The sequence below is a fragment of the Apodemus sylvaticus genome, chromosome 3 (genome assembly GCF_947179515.1).
Source record: "Apodemus sylvaticus chromosome 3, mApoSyl1.1, whole genome shotgun sequence".
NCBI lineage: Eukaryota > Metazoa > Chordata > Mammalia > Rodentia > Muridae > Apodemus > Apodemus sylvaticus.
In genome coordinates, this window is record NC_067474.1 from 127013699 (window position 1) to 127034686 (window position 20988).

Below are 20988 nucleotides of genomic sequence, written 5' to 3' on the forward strand. Positions count from 1 at the left end.
GAGAGAGAAAGGGGGAGAGAGAGAGAGAGAGAGAGAGAGAGAGAGAGAGAGAGAGAGAGAGTTTTCTCCAAGATCCTTCAACCCTTTCAACACTAAGCCCTTTCTCTGAGCCTTGCTTACTTATAGAACTCTGCCACGGTAGCCATTGTCCTGTATTGCAATCCTATCTGTCTTCTGTAATGATTGTTCAAGAGAGGGGCTTGAACTTGTCTCCAAATCTCACACACTATGACACATTTCACAGAAGATGTAAAATATACATCAAATAAACAATGAATTCACTTTTTAAAGCGAACCATTGCATAGTAATAATTTTCTTAAAGGTACAGTCCTTTTAGCTGGTCAGATAGGTTGAAGTAGCAACCCTGCTCCTGTTGGCTAAGAGATAATCAGACAATTAACATCTCTGAACTGTATTTCTACACTGTGACACGGGAGTAATAATCTACCCCATTCTCATGTGAATAACAAATGAAACTTGCCCAATGCCTGGAAGAGAGTAATTGGTTACAAATACTAATTATATCTCCTAAATTTCAAGTTTAAAAGAATAGAAAAATAGTAGGAGAGAAAGTCTTAAAATATCAGAGCCAGGAGGATCCTAAAATTCTTAATTTTAGGCCTAACCTCCAACCTTTCTAGGGATAGGATCATTTCTAGATGTGGAGAAGATGACTCAAAGCTAGGACAGCAGGCATTAGGTAGCCAATAATGAGCTCTTATAATACCTTGATGGTGAAACTGTGAAATAAACCCAAGTCACCCCTGTTATATAAATGGGAAAACTAAAGCCCAGAAGAGATGTGCCAGTATTATCCAATGTTAATGTAAGCTGAGACGCAAACACAGAACTTGACACAGTATTTTGACATTCCACAAATACTTGTGAGATCTGCAGACTCAAGCCCAGCCAGTAACGAAGACACAGCAAAAGAGGGTGGTTTCTTAAAAAGATTCATCACTCTGTAACCCATCCTCAAGCAAACCCTTCGGCGGACCTTCAATTATGAGTGCAAGGCTTGGGGCTTCCACCAGTCCTCAGTTATAGAATGGCTAGGACCCTGGTGTATTTTGCAGGCACCCAGTCAGAAGCCATCTTTCCTGCACTGCTCTGTGACTCCTGCAGTTAACTGGGTTATCAGACCCTTTGAGGCTTTAAATAGAGTTTACCTAGGTTTCCTCCAATACTACATGTAGTTTGATTTCGCCCCCTGCATTAGATCCTAACTAGTCTAAGCAGAGGCAGAATCTGAGAGAGGAAAAGGGTCGAAAGTGCTAAGGGGGCTAGTGAAATGGCTCAGCACTTAAGAGTACTTGCTGTTCTTCCAGGGGACCTTAGTTTAGTTCTCGGCATGGGGCAGCCTACAACCACCTCCAGGAGATCCAATGTCCTCTTCTGGCCTCCAGGGGCACTTGCACAAACTACACATACCCCAACAGAGACACATAAAATAGAAATCTTTAATAAGGAAGTGACAAGAAGAAGCATTTCTTGGAAGATGGTGATATATTCAGTGGTCTACACCTACAGGTCTAGAGCACAAGTTCTTGACATTTGTAACGATCATTTTTTCTGCAATATCAAAGGATACAGAAACTGGCCCTAGGTGGGAACTCATGATCCAGAGGCTTATATTATAGTGCATCTGAGCAGAAAAACATTTAAAAATTACTATATCAATCCCTCTTCTCATTTTATGTCTTAGAAAACTGACACACACACAGAGGAGACTTGACCCACATGAGTCAAGCTTGGGGGGGCGGGGGGAAGCCAGACAGGAGAGAAGCCAGGCTCCTTCCACGTTCCTCAGGATTCTCACGCCTCTCTTCCCTGCCCCTCTCCCTTTCCCAGTGCAACTGCACAGACACTGACTTTAGTCTTTAGTCTTAATTCAACTAGTACCAGTTGAAACTTCTAAAAATATCCATGAGACAAGCAGTGCCTGAGTATCTCTCAAAGCAGCAGAGCCCCTCAGGCTGGGCTGGCACCGCAGCCCCAGCCATCCCTGGACCAGGGCCCAGCTGGGCAGCCACAGTAGATTTAGGGAGCCAAATTTACAGTCAATTTTCTAGTCAATTGGGAAAAAGGAAACACTGCTGGGAAGTGGCTGGTGCTTGGGGTGGAAGCAAGGCATGACAGAATGTTGGAGCAGGAGGGCGTAGATAATGCCCAACCAGAGTAAGAAGTGGGGCTCAAATAGACAGGTGAACTACAAAGACTGGGAGCCCAGGGTGAATGGAGAGGGGTCAGGCAGCACAGAGACTGAGTGATGCTGGAGCTGGAAGTCTGCAAAGCCAAAGTGACAAGGGCTGAGGTAGCCCTCCTACTGTGCTGTCTCATGTGACACAGCACGCAGCAGCCCACTCAGGTACCAGTTGTCCCAGCTAGAGAAACTAAGGTTCTGCACAGCAAAGCTGTTGCTCACCGTTCTCATTTTACCTGTAGCTTGTCCACAAGATACGCTGCAGCCTGTAGGCCAGTGATTCTTAACCCAGGAGTTAGGTTACCCCACCCCCCATACACATGCACCTACACACACACACACACACACACACACACACACACACACTGGAGAATCCTGGGTAGTATTTAAAGAGAACTTTGATTTTCACAATGGATAAACACTGCTGACATCTAGTGGGAGAGACCAGGGATGCCGCTGAACACCCTACCATGTTCAGGAAGGTCCCACAGCACGGAAGCTTCAAGTGTCAGCAGTGCCCAAACTGTAAGACATCACCCCCACAGCCTTCTTTGTTCACTCTGCGTAAACATAGTCTGTGGTGTGTAAATGGCCTAGCAGACAGGAAGTGCCTGATAGATGTCAGCTAAATGAACCAGTGATTCAAGACTAATGAATGATTCCAACCTGCCTAATGTCTTCTAAAGACCAAAAACCCCTGCAAAGTCACCGTTCCTAGAATCAGGCATTGCCACGCCTGAGCTCAGACACACACCTGTTGTGGTCCAGGCAACCTCTAACTGACTTTTCTCTGACTTCCCTAATACAGTAGTAGGAGCCACCTTCCTCCAAGCCTATTAAGACTGTTCTTGTCTGTTGCTTGGGCAGAAATGGCATCTCAGGTCTTTGGAAGAAACAGAAAAGGGAGATTAGAACTAGGTCATCTGGTACAGCCTGAAGCAAATTTTACTGGATAGGGGACTTAGGCACACAAGATGGAAACAACTTAGAGAATCTTATCCTGGATGTCCAGAGAGGAGAATTTTAGAAAAGGATTTCTTCAACCCTTCTTCCCCTTCTTTTTCTTCCCCTTACCCTGGAGTTCTGTTTTTCATTCTTTCTCCCTGCTTCTGTTAATAAGCCAATCATGTGATCATTATCTCTGGAGACAAATTTGAAATTGAAAAAACCCTGTTCTTGAAGAGTTGACACTCTGTTGAAAGGGGCACTTTCATAAATTATAGTGACAATTTTAAAAGCCACTACATGCCACATTTGGATTTTGCATGTGCTGTGTGTAACAAGCAGACATGAACCACAGACATAGTAATTTTTTTTCCCAATGGCTTCTCCTTGGGTGTGGGCAGCATTATCCATTTAGCAGATGGGAAAACTGAAGCTTGGAGAAGTAGCTTGCCCCTGGTCACAGCTCAACACACAAAGGCCATGCTTTCTAAACCTGCATTCTAAATAGACAGTGCTGTCAGGGGACAAGACACAAACCATTTTAATGGAAGATCATGAAAGTCAGATTTGAGAATGTGGATCTTGCCCTATAGAAGTCAGAGAATCAATATAAGGTTGAAGAACATGGAGTCACACGATTAGGAATTGTAGGAACAACATTCTCATCAATGCTGGAAAAAAACCAAAGGCCCAGAGATTCTTCAGAAGGCTGAGTCATGGACACAAGGACCTGGATGTTTCTCTTGATGCTCCCCAGAGTCTTCATTCTTGGCTTTTATTAAGCAGATTAACTCAGAGTAAATGGATTGCCAAGTAATGATGTCTACAAACACCTACAGCCCAATCCCTGGGACCTATTAGTGTTAGCTTTTCCACAGAAACAGTCTACAGACATTAATAATTAGGAGTCTGGTTACAACTCCTAATTACCACTTTTGTAGCGATGAGTTTGATACCAAAAGTGATTCCTTGGGTACTTTTTCCACAGTTTTTCTACAAGTGATTAGTCAGTTTGAGTGTGAGTGCTATGCTGGGGTCTAGGGTAGCTGCCTTCTCCATAGGCCTCCTGAGAGTAGTGGTTCACATCTGCTTGTTACACACAGCAAATGCGCCATCTTGGATTAGTCCTCTGGTTTGTCAGCAGTCTGTGTACCCAAAGGCCTTGGAAGTGGCCAATTCTAAGGTCCATCAAAATGTTGTATCCATGGTGATTGTGCTATTTCTCTTTACTTCGGCTATGGAGTTAAGATACAGTTTTCTCAACCAAGCTAAGCAATAGCTCAGAGGCAAAGCACCCATCCAACCCAGCGCACTCTAGATGTAAAGCTGGGTCCCAGCACTACTCAGAGAGCAGAAAACCAACAGTAATAGCACCACCAAGGAGAGAGAGAGAGGGAGAGTGAGAGAGCGAGAGAGAGCAAGAGGGAGAGGGAGAAGGAGAGGGAGAGAATGGAGGGAAGGAAGGAGGGAAGGAGAGAGGAAAGGAAGGAAGGAAAGAATCAGACATAGTAGACTAAAAACCAATTTACAACATGCCAGGCAAGGTGGTATACAGCAGCCTAGCACATGGAAGACAAAGTCAGGTGGATATCTGAGACTTAGAGGCCAGCTTCATCTACATCCTGAGTTCAACATTAGTCAGGAATGTATTGTGAGACCCTGTCTCATAAAACAAAAAACAGAAAACAACAAAAAAAAAATCAAACAAACAAAGAACAAACAAAAGCCAGCATATTTGTAGTATGAGATTCCGAGCCATGCACCAACCCTGAGTTAGACCTGCAAACTGCTTTGTACTTCTCTCAGAAGCCATTCTTCTACTCCATGATGTTTCTTTTTCCCCGTCACCTCATTTTCAGTACCTTACTGTCCTCGGTAGACAGCTTCTCCTTTGTTGGCTGGACTCCTTTTACCAGTGGAGTTGCATGGAGGCTACTGCTCTCTTACCTTCATTAAGAGTCCTGAGCTGGGATTGGAGCGATGGATCAGAGGTTAAGAGCACTGGCTACTCTTCCAGAGGTCCTGAGTTCAATTTCCAGCAACCAAATGGTGACTCGTAACCATATATAATAATGTCTGGCACCCTCTTCTGGTATGTAGGGCTATATGCAGACAGAACATTATACATAATAAATAAATTTTTTTAAATGTCTTTTTAAAAAAGAGTCATGACCTGGGCTGTGATGGTGTCACATAGCTTTAATCCCAGCACTCAGGCAGGCAGATCTCTTGAGTTCAAGGTCAACCTGGTCTGCAGAGCAAGTTTCAGAACAGCCAGGGATATTCAGAGAAACCCTGTCTTAATACCAAACAGAGGAGGAAGAGGAGGGAGGCAGCAGCAGCTGCCACTCACTGCCACTACTACCTTGAGATAGGAGCATTCTATCTTTTTTCTTTATTTTTTTCTAAACTAAAATAATAATCTTGCAAATGTTGGCCTCCTTCCTGGTCTCCCCTCTGCAAACCCCCCAACCCGTCTCTCCTCCCCTTTGACTCTAAGAAGATGGTTCTCCCACCCACTCACCCACTCCCACCTCACCCCTTTAACATCCCCCTATGCTGGGGTGACAAGCCTCCACAGGGACCTTGAAACAACCCAGATGTCCCTCAGTGGAAGAATGGATACAGAAAATGTGGTACATTTGCACAACGTAGTAGCTATTAAAAACAATGATTTCATGAATTTTGCAGGTAAGTGGATGGAACTAGAAAATATCCTGAATGTGGTCACCCAGACCCAAAAGGACACACATGATATGTACTCACCGATATATAAAGCATCCTGTCTTAATGAGTGGGCCCTCCATTGTATCACAGGGAGCCAAACAGGAGGGAGGTAGAAAGACAGATGACATACGCAAACTAAGAAAGAGCCTGTGAACTAAGGAAACAGAGCCTGCGGTGATAGAGCCACAAGCCATAGAATGCCAAAAGCCACAAGAAATGAAGCGTTTGTCCCCTGGAGGAAGTGCAGCTCCTGGCAACACTTTCTTTTCAGCCCAGGGAACTTTGGACTCTGGGCCTCAGAACTGTAAGAATTACATATCTGGTATTATACGTTAACACATTTATAATTATTTGTTCCAATGGCAAATAGAAACCGATATGGAGGCTCTTAGTTACCCTGAACTCTAACTCATTGTTGTGGGCTGCAGGCACCTTCCCCCTAGTCACAGGTTGGCCTGCCTCCTGAGGAGGGCAGGGATGGGGACCCCTGCGCCTCCTGGGCCCTGACTTTCCTCAGTAAACCTTCCCTCCTGTCTGTCCACTACTCCCAACTGTTTCTCTTTCTGCCACACTGCATCTCTCTTTTGCTTCCTACTTTCCCTTCCTGCCCATCATCTGCCTCCTTCCTTCTGTCCCTCCCTCCTCTCTATTATCTGTATATATGGCTTTCTAGTAATACTATCTCTCTTCCTGTCACTGCTTCCTATTTTTTTCCCTATCTCTGCCCCATCCCACGTTCCTTCGGTTTTCAAGCCCTGCTCTACCTCATCTCCTGTATTAGCTTCCTTTCCTTATCTTCCAGTTTCATCCTGATGAGTTTCTCTGCATAGCTTCTTATCTATTTACATCTTTCTAGTTTGTCCTCCTCCACCTCCTTCCCTCCCTCCCTTTTCCACCTTCTCATATCTTAGGCCTCCTACTCTCAAGGATGTCTGGGAGACTTTTTTTTATGCATTTGCAAAGGCCTCTATGATTATACCTGCAACCTGCACACTCACTACAGAGCAGGATTCATCTGGTTAGTCATGCTCCAGTCTGACCTTGTAGGAGGACTGGCAAGGGAAGCAGACAGAGACAAAAGAGGAGTTCTCGTCATGTTCTTCAGGCTTTACCTACAGGCCCCCAGATAGCTGCTTCTTAATATTCTAGCAGTGTTGTCAGCCTTACCAAAGACAAATGGCATGTCTTTGGCATAGCCCTCTGCAGAATCAATCCTCCCGCTCAATGAGGATCATCCATAGCTGGCTGGGAAAGCAGTGTGAGCAGAGAAAGGCTTTTCAGTGAAGGTGTCTAGATAGTGGACAGGAAGGTGTTAAGCTTTCTGATTTGAAGGCAATGTGACACCAGGAGAGACTGCCCTGAAGCTTGAAACTCTAGTGTCTGATGTATGGTCACATTTAACAAACATATAAATGAGAGAGTGAGTGAATGACCTTCAGTCTTTCTTGGGGCAGATACTTGATGTATCTCATGGGGAAAAATGACTTATAATGTCTCATCAGCAAAATGAAGGTAGGTAGTGGAACTGCATGTGGGACACATCAAGGGAAAGAGGGAATGAGATGGTTTGGGGGAGGGGGTGTGGGTGGGGGATGGGAACCTTAGCACACAGCAGGGCAGGGCAGGGCAAGGCAGGGCAGGGCAGGCTGTGTGGTGGTGTTGGTGATGCTGAAGAGGGTGAAGGGAATGCAGCAGAGCTGTGGGACAGGCAGCCAGGGAAAGACCAGGACAGTGGAAAAGGCTCCAGACCTGAGGGAGCTTTATAAGATTTGAGCTCTGGGAGTTGCAAGCTGCCATGTATGTGTGTGTACATATGTGTGTACATACAGGTTCACTTGTGAGTATCAGTGTCATTGAGTATCAGTGCTTTCTCAGTGATGTTTGTGGAATGGAAGAATGAGGAGATAGGATGTCTGAGCACAGTGCGTTACACTTACTCACAGTGAAGTTAGGCCCAGGGACAGGGCCTGGGTCACAACCCTATGGACTCTTAATCCTCACACAAGTACTCATGCATGCTCCAGGCCTGAGGCCTGAGCCAGAAAGCCAGAGATTTCTTTAGTCACTATTTGTCTCCTCGAACCCTTGAGAATGCCTGCGATCCCCATTACCCCTGCAGCATCCAGCTCACCACATCCATCCCGCTACTACTGCGCCCCTGCTTCCACCCTTGCTTCTGAGGTTTTACAGAGCCGAGATCTCTTACAGGTGTAAATTAGGGTGTGTCCTGTGCCTGCTTCCACCTGTCCAGTGGCCTTTCGTTTACTTCCAAGGGTCAGACTCTCTACAGTAGCCTACAGTGAGTAATTAGACTTACAGTTTCATACTTTGCCATGTTTTTTGTACTTTTCAATATGTCTCCACTCCTAGCCTTAATTGTTTTTGTTTGATTTTTAGCTATTATACCCTGAGCCCTCAAAAAAAAAAAACCAACAAAAATCAAAAAGCCTGAACAGTGACTATGTGTGCAGGTGAACAGTGAATATGTTACTGAACAAATAATAAACACAACCCCTAGTTTTCACTGTTGTTTTACTGTCTGTAAAACAGAAGAAGTTTGTTTTTTAAAAAAAAAAAGATTGATTTGTTTTTATCTCGTATATATGGGTTTTTTGCATGCATGTATGTCTGTATACCACGTATACAGTATGCATGTATATCATGTTTTCAGTGCCCAAGAGGCTAGAAGAGGGCATCATCTCCCCTGGAGCTAGAGTTGCACATGGTTGTAAGCCATCATGTGGGTACTAGGATTCTAACTGGGATCCTCTAGAAGAGCAGCCAGCACGCTTAACCACTGAACCATCTCTCCAGCCCTCAGAAGAGAAGTTTAAGTTCCCTAACTTTTCAGTTAAGTCCTTGGTGCATCTGGCCCCTGCTGCATCCCAGCCTTACCTTGCACTCAGAACTTCAGTTAGGTGACATTTCAGTCTTCTCTATTGTTTTTCCTGTCACAACATGATCCCTGGCCATGCCCATGCCTCAGCTGACATAAGCCTCCACCACTCCCCCTTTTTTTGGCAGTACAAAAGATTGAACACTGGCCCTTGCTACATTCTAGGCAAGTGGTCCACCATTGGGCCCCATTCTCAGCCCCCCTTTCCCCTTTTAAAGTTGTCTTTTGTTCTTCAGATCTAAGCATCCTTCCTTGAAGCCTTTCACAGTTTCTTCATTTGGAAGTCAGCCTCCCCCTACATAAAGAGAATGTTGTGCTTGGATTTATGGTCACACTCCAGAGAAGAGACAGCACACACAAGCTGAGAAAATCCTGGGGTTTGATGCTACCACCATCACTTTCAAAGAATGAGAGTCTGGGTTAATAACATAAGCCCTGACTATTATTTTATTATCTCTGAAATAAAAATAGACTAATTCTTTGGTATGGCTGGGTTGTGGGGAATGTTGGTGACAATAACTACATTGCACAGAGCACATTCTAAAAACCAGTAGCCACTTTTGTCAAGGTGACCATGTAACTAACCACCTGCTTGGTAATATAGTTTACTGAGGGACATTGGTTTCCTTCTCTAGACTCTAATTCATTTTCATCTAACCCCAATTCCTGATATGTATCTCAGCAGTCTGTCTATGAGAAGATCCCTAAAAATGTTTGAATCAATGCATGAATGCATGGATGGATGGATGGATGGATGGAAGGATTGATGGATGGATGGATGGATGGTTAGATGGGAATCATAGAACATGTTTATGCTCCAATCGCCTGTTAAAGAACCTGAGAAATAGGAGCTACTCTGTGTCAAGATAGTAGTGGGTAGAAGTCACTGGATCAGTCCAAATTTCCAAGTACCTCAGCTGACTGAATCCATGCTCCATCCTCAGCTTTAAGTTTCAGGCCCCATGTGCCCTGATAGCTGACCACTCTCTGCCATCTTTGAGAAATAGAAAAATGAATTGAACATGAGGATGGAAAAATTTTCAACATATAGACTATCCTGAGATTTCTGAGAGTAATGAATGGTTGAGAGCTTTCACCCCACTTTTTCCTCTTTAATACTGCAATATATTGAAAATGGTCCAGCCAAGAAAACTATTGCCTCTCTTTACCTGGATCTTAAATCTTTCTTCTAGGACAGCTTGTTTTAATTGAAAGTGTTCAATCAATCTCTACTGCCCTTCACCTTTGCTCTGCTCCTTTCCTCAGTCAGAGCCAGGGTAAGAAATAATCTGGATTGAATAAAGCTTTGTAGCTAGAGAAGGGAAGAGGACTGTCGCAGACAAGACCAAAACCTCCTTTAAAACTGTCATTTTATCAGAGCCTACCCAAAGTGATTAGCATGAGTAGTTAGGAACAGCCCAACTCCTTTGTAAACATTCAAGGTTGTTGGTGAGCAATGTTGTATTGCGTTGGGTCTGGCTCAATATAGAAGATAAGAAAGAGATCAGGTTTTTTTCTTCCCCATCCATTTATTTATCCATCCATCCATCTATCCATCCATCTATCCATCCATTCATCCAGCCATCCATTCTCCATTCAATTGTCCCTGTGCTACTTACCAACTACATACAGCCCCACACTGCAGCCCAGCAACCTTGTGAAGTAGACATTTCATAGACAAGGACATGGAGGCTCAGGGATAGGGAGTAGCTTGTGCAAGGTCACTCAGTGTCTAGTTCTCTATTTAAGTGTTAGACATTCTTCCCCTAAGATCTGTAGCTTAAAACAATGCAATCCTTTCGTGTTCTCTGTCATATATTTGGGTGAGTCTCAGTGGGAGGGTCTTTTGTGCAGTATGATTCAGTCGTAGGGAAACAATGTCTGGGGCTAGACTATCAGAGTGATATAGAAGTGAAGGCTGATCAAAGGTCTATTCTTGGTTTCTTTGCAGAGTCCCAGGACCTTGGGATGGTCATTCTCTTTGTCTGTAAGCTTGGTTCCTAGCACAAGTATTCCATAATGCAAGATGCAGTTATTTGGCCATATTGACCTTGTCACACAAGTCTCACAATGTCACTTCTCCCACTTGTGTTGGAAGTCTTTTGGTTGGAAGCCATTTAAAAGTCAGTGAAAACTCAAGGAGAAAGAACATAATGCCTTTCAGTGGAAGGAGCATCAAGGTCATATTAGAATAGCATGTGAGACCAGAGATAATATTGCAGACACCTTTGGAAATTAAAATCTGTTATCCATAGCATGTGGCAGAACCAGAATTTAGGCTAGACACATCTGCTTCCAAAAATGTCTGCTGAAACTTACCAGCTTAGTCCACAGGGACCGCTCATTTCTTGCTTACCCTGCAGCTATTTCTTTCAACACACTTATCCATGGTTTGGTCTCTCCAAGCCAACTAAAGACTGTCTGGGTTCAAGCAGCCAGCCTGTCTCTGTAGGCCCTAGCCATGAGACAGTCTCTGGGGGTTGCTCATCAGACAAGCCATGCTCAGTGCCAGCTTGTGGACTTTTCAGAGAAGGGGACAGAAAAGGTCAGACACAGCCAGAGAAAGAAAGCAGGTGGCAGCCCAGAAGCACAGCAAGCCTGCAGTACATCTCACTGTCATAAACAACGGGCCTGGTGTGCTTCCTCCTCCCACCCCATTCTGACCTGGGATGACTCAGGCTTTGACAGAAAAGGTGCCTTCAAGTTGAAAAACAGCCCAGGGCAACAGAAACTCATAGTCTGGAATCAGACTTGCCTGGATTTGACTCTTGATTCTATCATTATCAGTTATGGGGCGTAGGATAAGTTCCTTCACAATCAGACCCCAAGAAAGATGAGGAAAATACTTGTTTACATGCATGTGTGAATGGAAATGTATTTCTACACTCTTGCTTATGGCCTTCTTAAAAGCTTCTTCAGCTGCCCAGTCTTTATAGTCCAACTAGAAGCAGCCCTTCTCCAAAGTCTCCCTTGGACTAGCCTCAGGCTGCTGCTTCTCTGCATGTCCCCCTGAATCAGCAATATGTGTTCCTGGGTCAGGGCTATGAATAGTGCCCTCCAACAGAGCTTGGCTCCAAATGGTTAATTAGGTAAGAGAAAGATGGATGCAACCGGGAAATGGTGCAAGTCCCAGAGAGGCAAAGTCTAGGTTTAAATCTCAGTTCCAGCATTTATAAGGTATCCAGCCTTGGGAGAAGTCTCTTACCCTATCTGAACAGTGGGAACAATAATAGACTTTTCCCGCTGGATTGTTAGAAGATTGCTTAGCATATACTAAACAATGCTTAGCTATTGGTTGCCATTACTTGTGTGTGTGTGTGCATGTGCATGTGCGTGCGTGTGTGTGTGTGTGTGTGTGTGTGTGTGTGTGTGTGCTTTTCATGCTACTGTCAGGCAAGCATATAGGTATTTAGATGAGTCAACTAGATAAGGTATGGTGTCTGCCTCATAGATTGTATAGGCCAGAGGGGCCATTGAAAAGAAGGGCTAGTTGAAATACAATATTGCTGAGTAGTCTGACTGGCAAAGATGCTATGGGAAACCTAATGGAGACCCTATCCCAGCAAAGGCACCAAGGACAATCTATCCATTAAAGTGATAATTGAACTAAGGTCTGAAGGTTAAGAAGGAGCTGGTCCTTTTAGGAATTAATGACATGGTGGTCTAGTGGCATGTATGATGAACCAAGACCAAGGGGCTACAGGATTAGAAGAGTGGGAACTGCAAAAGGAGTTAGGAGGCAGCAAGAGGCAGGCTAAGAACATAACCAAGGACCAAGCTATAAATAGCCTTGTAAATTGTGTCAGGAATCTGTTAGCTGAAGGCAACTGAAAGATACTGAAGGAGTTCAGTCACTGAGTGATACCATCAGATCAGGAATAGGTAATATAGCTTCTGACTTCACTATTGAAAACATCCTAGAGGTGGCTATTATTCTGGGACAGGAGGCCCAGAGAACAGGACAATGATGGTCCAGGAGACAGGTGATGCTGACCTATTGTGGGCCAAAGAGGTGAACATAATCATGAGATGATAAGTTTCATGGGGAAGGGTGACAGCTTGGATGTTTGCAGCTGATGGATGCTTGTGAAGGAACCACTGTGATTAAACAATTTTCACCCTGTAAGAAATGATACATGCTCTCAATGAGGTCAGTTCTAAAGCCATGGAGGTACGGAGCAAGGACAACACTCTCGCCCTGGGATGACAGCAGGGAAGATCCTGGAAAATCTAATGAAGAGGTACTGACTAATTGGACAACACATGGCTGTATGATGGCTGAGAGGAAGTCAGGGAGGCCCTTCAGGCAAAGGGAAAAACAGAGAAATCCAGAGATGTGGATGTGATGCATAGATGGATTCCAGGGTGTTAATACCAGTATATTAATACCAGTATAGAACTGGTGCTTTCTCCTTCCCTGGAGAATTTATGACTTGATAAATAGGCTATAAATCCATACCCTTGAGATTCATTATTTGTCAAATAGCAAGGTGAAATGGGATTTTATTTAGGGTCAGAGAGCTTTCCTGAGATTACTCTCAAGAGAATGCCTGTTTCCTAAAGGTTAGGCAAGCCCTGGTCTAAAAACAGCAAAGGGTATCTTGGCTTTGAGTCTTGCTCATTGGGTTTCATTCTGGACAACATGAGGACAGACTGGAAAATCCTGATGATATTTACAAGCTAGGTACACAGATTTTGGGGTACAGTTACTTTGACCCTAATGCCCACTTCTGTGCACTTTAATTTCCTTGTCTGTTAAACAAGGATCATAATTCTCTCTGAAGGTTTGTGAAGACCAACAAGACAATGCACAGCAAAACCCTACAGTGGGGAGTGATGGCGTCATCACTGTTGTTGCTTGATTTTTATTTTTTATAACTAGGTCTCTTTTCACCCTGCTTCAGTCTCTTTTCAAAGTTGCTTCTTAACACACACCTGCAGATATGAAACTGGGACGGAATGTGGCAAGAACATTTCTAGATTATTACCGTCTGAACTCCCTGGTTGAGAAGATAGCAGTCCCTATGCCAAGACTTCGGTAAGTGGTAGAGCCAAGCAAACAGGCTTGGGTCTTGCTTCACTAAGACTAACTTTCTGATGACCCTTAGCTTCCCACCTGTGCCACAGGAAGGGCAACCCCAGCTCTGCCGCCATATGGATACAGACAAGTATGAGTCTGGAAGGTTTCCTAAGCATAGACCATTCCTCCAGCTTCTAGGATGTCATCCCAGATTGTCATCCAGCTTATCATGGTGCGTGGCAAGTCAGTCCCCTGACTCACCAGGCTGGTCAGACTGAATGATGCCTCAGGGTCCACTTTCTACAGGCAGTAAACTTTATCTCTGAGCTCCAATCCACAGAGTCCTTATAACATTATTGTCAGGTGATACCCTACCTCAGTGGCGGCCCAACTCAGTTTCCACCTTAGGAACCTCCAGAGATGGAGTATTTCTGGGGACCCAAGATCAGCCACTGATCTAAGTTAGTCTGGCTGTTAACATATTCCATCTCACATGGTAACTCATCCTCTAAGGGTAACAAATGAACTCCAATTCTTCAGTCCCCTAATCTGTAAATGATGAACTGTTATATGTATTTTTCAGGTCATTGTGAGATGTATATTCAAACACTAATGCTAGGTGTACAAGTATCCCCACAGTCTATGATAGCCCCTTCCCTCAACACTCAAAGATTTAGGTTACAGAGGACACATCTTTAAGAAGTTCCATCTCACTCCTCTGATGGACCCACTTGTAGATCCAAGGAGGAAAGAAGACTAGGATGGGAGCATCCATCTTGTCTGAGGGCTGAACAGCCACTGGAAGTGCTGGGAGTTCCCATGTGTTCTGGTAAAGCACTCAATGAGCATCTTGGCAATGAGATCCAGTGGCATCTGGAATGTGGTAGCAGTACCCTACCTCTGGGCCTCATCTCCTGTTCCCCTAGTAGCTCAGCTTCCTGGAATGACGTGGCAATGTCCAACTCTATACTCCTGCCAGACCATTCTTTTCACTGATGTTCACCATGTGCTTTGATGCCTCAGGAGCTTAGCACCACGAACCCTCCTCCATCCCCCACTGCTACTACTAATAAAATGTAAATCACCGTTACTTAGTGTATGAAGCACTTTGTGTACATGATCTTATTTAGTTCATGTATGTCTTGTCTTGCACTTTAAGAGAAAGAGACCCAGAAAGGAACAGAAGATTTCCTGATGTCGCGATGTCGATAGCACAGAGAGTGTTTCATATTCCAAAGCTACCTGAACTCTACTGCAATAGAGCTCCATCAGTGGACTGTCTCCGTCTCTCGGGAGTGTGATGGGGTTTTAGGCCTTTCTATACCTGCCTATTAAACAGAAATAATAGCAACAACTTAATGTGGTTCTGAAGATTAGATACAGGGTTGGGATAATTCCTAGCACACAGTAGATGCCACCAAATGTTTTCATAATTTTTGATTTCTGCCAGTTTCTGACAGCCTGTGACATGTTCTTTGACTCACCTAGTTGGGCCGGCCCAGACTCCATAATTCAGTGAGTTATACCTCTCTAAGGCCTGATCCACACAGTCTTCATGGCCATGTACTCCAATGACACCCAATCTCTGATTAGGAACAGATCATCTGGAGACTTTATGTCCACCATAATACCTTTATGTAGGCCTTAAAAACCCCTACAGGAGGTTATCTCTATTTCTTCTCTGCCACTGTGCAGTACCAGCCTGCCCCGCACAGACTTGCATGGATATACCCATCCATTCTTCCATTCATAGACTTGTGGAAGACAGCAAGATATACCAGGCTGTGGTGGGAGGGAGGTCTGGGATGAGTTGGTGATTAAGGTATGACCCTGCCTTTGAGGAGCTCACCCCTAGAGGAAAGTTCTCAGTTCACTCTTTAGAAGTCACTCTTGATTGGCTAAAGTTCTTAAAACATTTAAAGCTTTATAAAACTCAAAAGAATTCTTAGAATCTCATTTACAAGTTAATTTAGGGATTATCTCTTTGGGGTCCTTTGTCAGCCTGCATAAAAATTATCTCCATCCTTCACCACTTTTCTTTTTGTAAGTGTCACAATCACAGATTCAGTGAAGTAATGCAGTTTGGAGGGGTCATCCCTGAGCATGGTAGGCAAAGGATATTGAGACCCAGGGAGCAGAAGCCTCAGAGCCAGAACTGGAGTCCAGGACCTGACCCCTCTGTGGGATGCTTAGCCTCAGTCAAGAGAGGTTTGTCCAGATTGAGAGGGGGCTTAAAACTGAGAATAATGAAGGGCAGTTTTCCTCCTAAGAGCCTCTGCTTTCAACTGCTCAGGGCACCCCAACACTGAGCATTGAGTCTTTCAGCAAAGACTTCTTTCCTCACTAGGCCACAGGAAGACTTAAGGCAAATATACCCACTTTTAAGTTAGGAAAAGCAAATTATCTCCCTACCAAGTCCATAGCCCTGCTCTGGGCCTGGGTGAGCCTCTGAGAGTCCCATTCAACTCCAGATTGGTAAGTAGACCTTTAAGAATGAATTTGGTCCCCAGATCGCTGGCTCCTAACTCTCCGTTGGGATTTGAATGCTTCCCCCTTTTGTATTCTTTGCCAACCAAGCATCAAATAGCTTGAGTGAAAGAGCAATTCTGGTTATAAAGGAAAATTACATGTTTTGACTCAAAATTAATCTTTTTTTCTTTCCATATCCATGGATAATTGCCATATGTCAGTTTCTACCCATCAGCTATTGGAAGCCTGTCACATTCTGGGGTGCTGGGCCACCCCTCAGGAAGAAGGCCTGGGGAGAGGCAGCAATGTGGGCATGGGAGCTCAGGCTTAGCATTGATCAGTAAAGCCAAGACCCTATATTTGTTTTTAACCAGTGTCATGGCTCTTAGAGCTAGAACCAAAGGGGATAAAATCAAACAGAGGAAAATGGTTGGGCCAAGGCTATGTCTGTGGGTGGGCAGAGCATGAGCCTGGAGTTAAACTTGCCTTATCTAAGTAGACTCAAGTTCTGCTACAGTCAAGGAACATACATAGTGTCATGCTAATCTGTGTGTACAAGGTATATATCCTGTGTTAGGCGTGTGCTGAGTACTAGAGGATCACAGATAGCATAAGCCCATTGGGAACTCCAATTGATAACATGCACAATATAACAACACTTAAAAGTACAAGTAGTTATATACAACTTCATATCAGATATGTCCTCACTCACAAACCTCCATGGCTCCCTGTTACCTCCAGAGTAATACTCCAACACCTCTTCTTTCCAAGACCTTAGCCAGTATTTTAAATTTAATGTTCTGTCTCCTACCATACCCTTGACCTTGAGAGCACCTGCTTTTAACCACTTCCTTTCCTATGTGTCAGCTTGAACGTGTTGTCCATGTTCATGCATCTATAGCTTGTTCTCCTTTTCCTTTATCTTGGAATGCTCTTCCTTTCATTTTGTGGATGCTGAATTCATACTAACTCATCAACACTTGATCCAGATGATGCATCCTGTTTCCCTGTCTCTCCTCCCATTTTAGACAGAGCTATCTCCTCAGCTGAGCTCCTAGCTGCAGTTCACATACACCTCCTGTCCTCCCATGCTATCCTGTCTTGTATCTTTGCAGCTCTGGCTTCTTCACAGACCAGCTCATTCCTGAATCCTTAGTGCATGGCACAGAACTTGCACACCTTAAGCCCTGAATAAGCCAACACTCCAGTAAGCACTGGTGTATACAGTGACTGCTGGAGGGCAGTCACAAAGCTTCCCCAAGCTCTTTGTCCTATGGAAGAGTCCTAACCAGATAACCTGGAAAGTACTTGATAGCCACCAGGCACATCCCAAGAAGGCCTCAGGAATAGACTGAGATTTGAACTTGAATTTTAAGGACATGAAGAGTTGAGATTGGTGGAATAGAAAGGAAAAGATGGTATTCTGGATTGGGAAGATAACAAGAAGCAGGACCCAGTGAAGCTTCAGCAGTGGTAAGACCCAAGTTGTCAGAGACATAGTGAAGGGATAGTGAACATAAGACCCAAAATGCATTTCTATTTACCACACACCCTGGAAGCACCTGCTCCACACCAAGCCTGGTGTGGGAGTTAGAGAATCAAAATAAACACATCAAATCCAAAGTCATATGACATATACAGCTGTGAAACCTTCCAGAAAATGGCGACTGGAGTGTTACATGGTGCCCACAGAACTGTAGAAAACCTGAAAAGTTGCCTTCCAAACAGCTAAGTCCAAAGGAGTAGAGAAGAGAACAGAGAACAGCATCTGTTATCTAAGGTCTTCTTTCTTTCTCGGTACCCCATCTTTGATTACAGTGGCACTGTGCCATCCCAACTGCACCACAAGGCATTTCTGCATCCTCACACTCCCCGCTAGTCACTGCACACCTTATCACCATGTTACCATCTACTTTTATCTATTTCTGTGGCACCAAACCCAAGCCTGTCTCACTAGGGACCTTACATATTCTTTGGTCTATAAAAGCATTCTGTCTCGTGTCCTATGCGTCCTCGGATTGTTAAGAACTATTCTCCTCAATGCCTTATGGATGGAGGGCACTTTGCAATATAAGTACCTCTTCTCCAGCTTGTATTTCACCAGAGTCTATCAGGCAAACAAAACAATACAAAACACACACACACACACACACACACACAGCATTCATTCTTCTCCTTTTTAGAAAAGAAGGAAATAGAGACTTATATCCAGGAAGGGACTCCTTTAAGATTATACTGCCTCAGAGGCATAGCAATTGATTCGCTCATGTGAGACCCTGACTTCCATTGTTAGTGCTGCAAACAAAGCAAACTCCAATAGATCACATTGTGTGTCTGTAGATGACAGTCCATCCATGAGCTTTGTAAAACTAGTGTTAAGGAGCATGAGGTCTAGGTCCATGTCACCTGCACTAGAAAGTCTCCTCATGTTGACCAATTCCAAGGAACATATGTTTTCAGGCACTGGGGCTGAGGGCTAAAGATATGCCAAGGCCATGTGCCCTGTGTGTGTGTGCTGATACCTACTCCATCATCAGTTGGGTTGAGACTCATCAACCATGAATAAAGGTAGGGTGGCCAAGGTTGAACATAATGGCCACAAGCCACATTGTCACTCTTAATTCAGACAGCCTACTCTATTTCTGTTTCTGGCATTCACCACTTCTGACTTTGTGTTGTAATCTTCATTTTGAGTGGTTGTTTTTCACAGATATGGGCTCCACTAAACATGTTGAGGACAACATCAATGTCGGTCTGTGCCTTTGATATATCTAGAGTCTCTGGAGCCACTATCAACAAATGACAATGAGAAGGCACCTGGGGTGCTCAATCATATCCTCTCTCTAACTACACTACACTGCTGGAAGACTGGAATAGCTTATGCTCATTGTACAAGTAAAGTCAGAGAAGTTCAGTTCCTTGCCCAAGGACATACTCCTGAATTCAACCAACTTGGGAATTCAGAGCAGTTCTTTGAGGCTTAAAATTAATCCCAGTATTCCCACTGAGGAAAAATATTAATCTAGTGACTACATAAATCAATTTGTCAGTCCAAAAATAAAACAAAGAAGGCACAAAATGAGGAAAAATACAGCAGTGAATAAAATAGCATTCTGCTCGCCAGGAGCTCATTATCTCTATGTGAACAAGACCACTGAATGATGGTTGTAAGGCTATTGTGTTTGGTACTGGGTGCTGGGTACTAGGTGCTGGGTAATCAAAGCTGGAACATAGAGGCAAAACAGCCACACTTCTGTTCTCCAAGCATGCCAGTAAGAGAGAGTTGCTGTGATTAGGCTGTACTAAGTAATAAAGCTGGAATTCAGAAGTCCTTCGTGAGCATGCAGGAAATGAGGAATGATGTCACAGCCCTCCCAAGTGCGTTCTCTCTCTCTCTCTCCCTCTCCCTCCCTCTCCTTCTCTCTCTCTCCCTCTCTCCCTCTCTTTCTCTCTCCCTCCCTCTCCTTCTCTCTCTCTCCCTCTCTCCCTCTCTTTCTCTCTCCCTCCCTCTCCTTCTCTCTCTCCCTCTCTCTCTCTCCCTCTCCCCCCCTCCTTGTCTTATTCAAAAAGGGTTTCCCCAGTCCATGTCCATCAAGCCCCAAGACAAGACAGCATAATCCTGTTAGCCTCCTTCCAGGTTTCCAAGCTATAACTTTTTTGTGTTCCCATCTCCTTCCCATATGTAATGTGTTGAATGAGTTGGAATGGAAGTGGCAAGATTGAGGCTGTAGAAGAATTAAACTTTCTCCAGACCTAGAAGGAAGCAATCAATACATCCATTCATCTATCCATTGGTTACCCATCATCTATCCTACAGTGGTCACAGAGCTACCATGACTGCTCTAAACCAGACCTAGACTGGGTTCTGGGGACACAGAGAAGAAGGTGGCAAGGCCGCTGTACCTAGCAGGTCCCTGTCAAATGAGGGAGATGGACATGCACACAAGTGACTTCATTACAGTGTGTGTATGTGCTGTCTTCTCTTTCTGTTATTTCCCTTTTACAGGAAAGAAAAAGCCCCTCCGTGCAAGCGCCCACCCCTGCGGGGCTCAACCAGCAACGTCTCCATTGGCAAAGGGGACAAGAAGAACTCACTGAACCACACAGATCCATCAACCCCCTTTTAAAGACATGGCACCAGGAGGCATTATGGGTGCAGGAACATGCGTTTCTTGTTGGGGCATGGAATTAAGTGCCCTTTTCTGGTTTCCAAGACAGGGCTTTCAGGATAATGCATAAGCTAGTGAAAGAGAGTCAGGGAAAGAGAGAAATTTTATCATCGATTTTTTTCCTCTTTACCAATGGGAAATCAATGGTGAGCCTTCAACTCAATGCTGAACAGAATATGAGAATGGAATCAGGTCAGCACAGGCTTTATCTTCCATGGTGCAGAGGAAAACCTACATACCTCTCTCACGAGTTCCCACGTGTCCAGTCAGTTCCCTGGAAGCCCCTCTTCCCTTTTAAAAGTCACAGACTCATGACTCTGGTGACTTCACTTAAAACAGGCTGCAGTTGTTTCTAGTTTAGGGACGCAGTCTCCGTATTTTCTGATCCAAAGCAACAACAAAACACAGGCAAGCCAAAGGCAAACATGCTGCTGGGAACAATGGGGCAGAAATTTTGAAATCAGAGTGGTCTAAAAAAAAAATATGGGCATTGTATCTATAAGCTCCCTCGCTCCCTCAAGCCCCAGCATGCAACTTCAGAGAGCTGTTCTGAAAGCT

General features: G+C 44.4%; 1 protein-coding gene across 1 annotated transcript in view; it reads left to right on the forward strand.

Moving 5' to 3' along the window:
* Positions 1-20388, forward strand: part of Agbl4 (AGBL carboxypeptidase 4) — a 1251089-nt gene extending 1230701 nt beyond the window's left edge. The window contains exons 12-13 of the mRNA XM_052175823.1: positions 13714-13810; positions 20268-20388. Of these exons, the coding sequence (XP_052031783.1) occupies positions 13714-13810; positions 20268-20388 (218 nt within the window). The remainder of the gene's footprint in view (positions 1-13713; positions 13811-20267) is intronic.
* Positions 20389-20988: the final 600 nt, after the last annotated feature.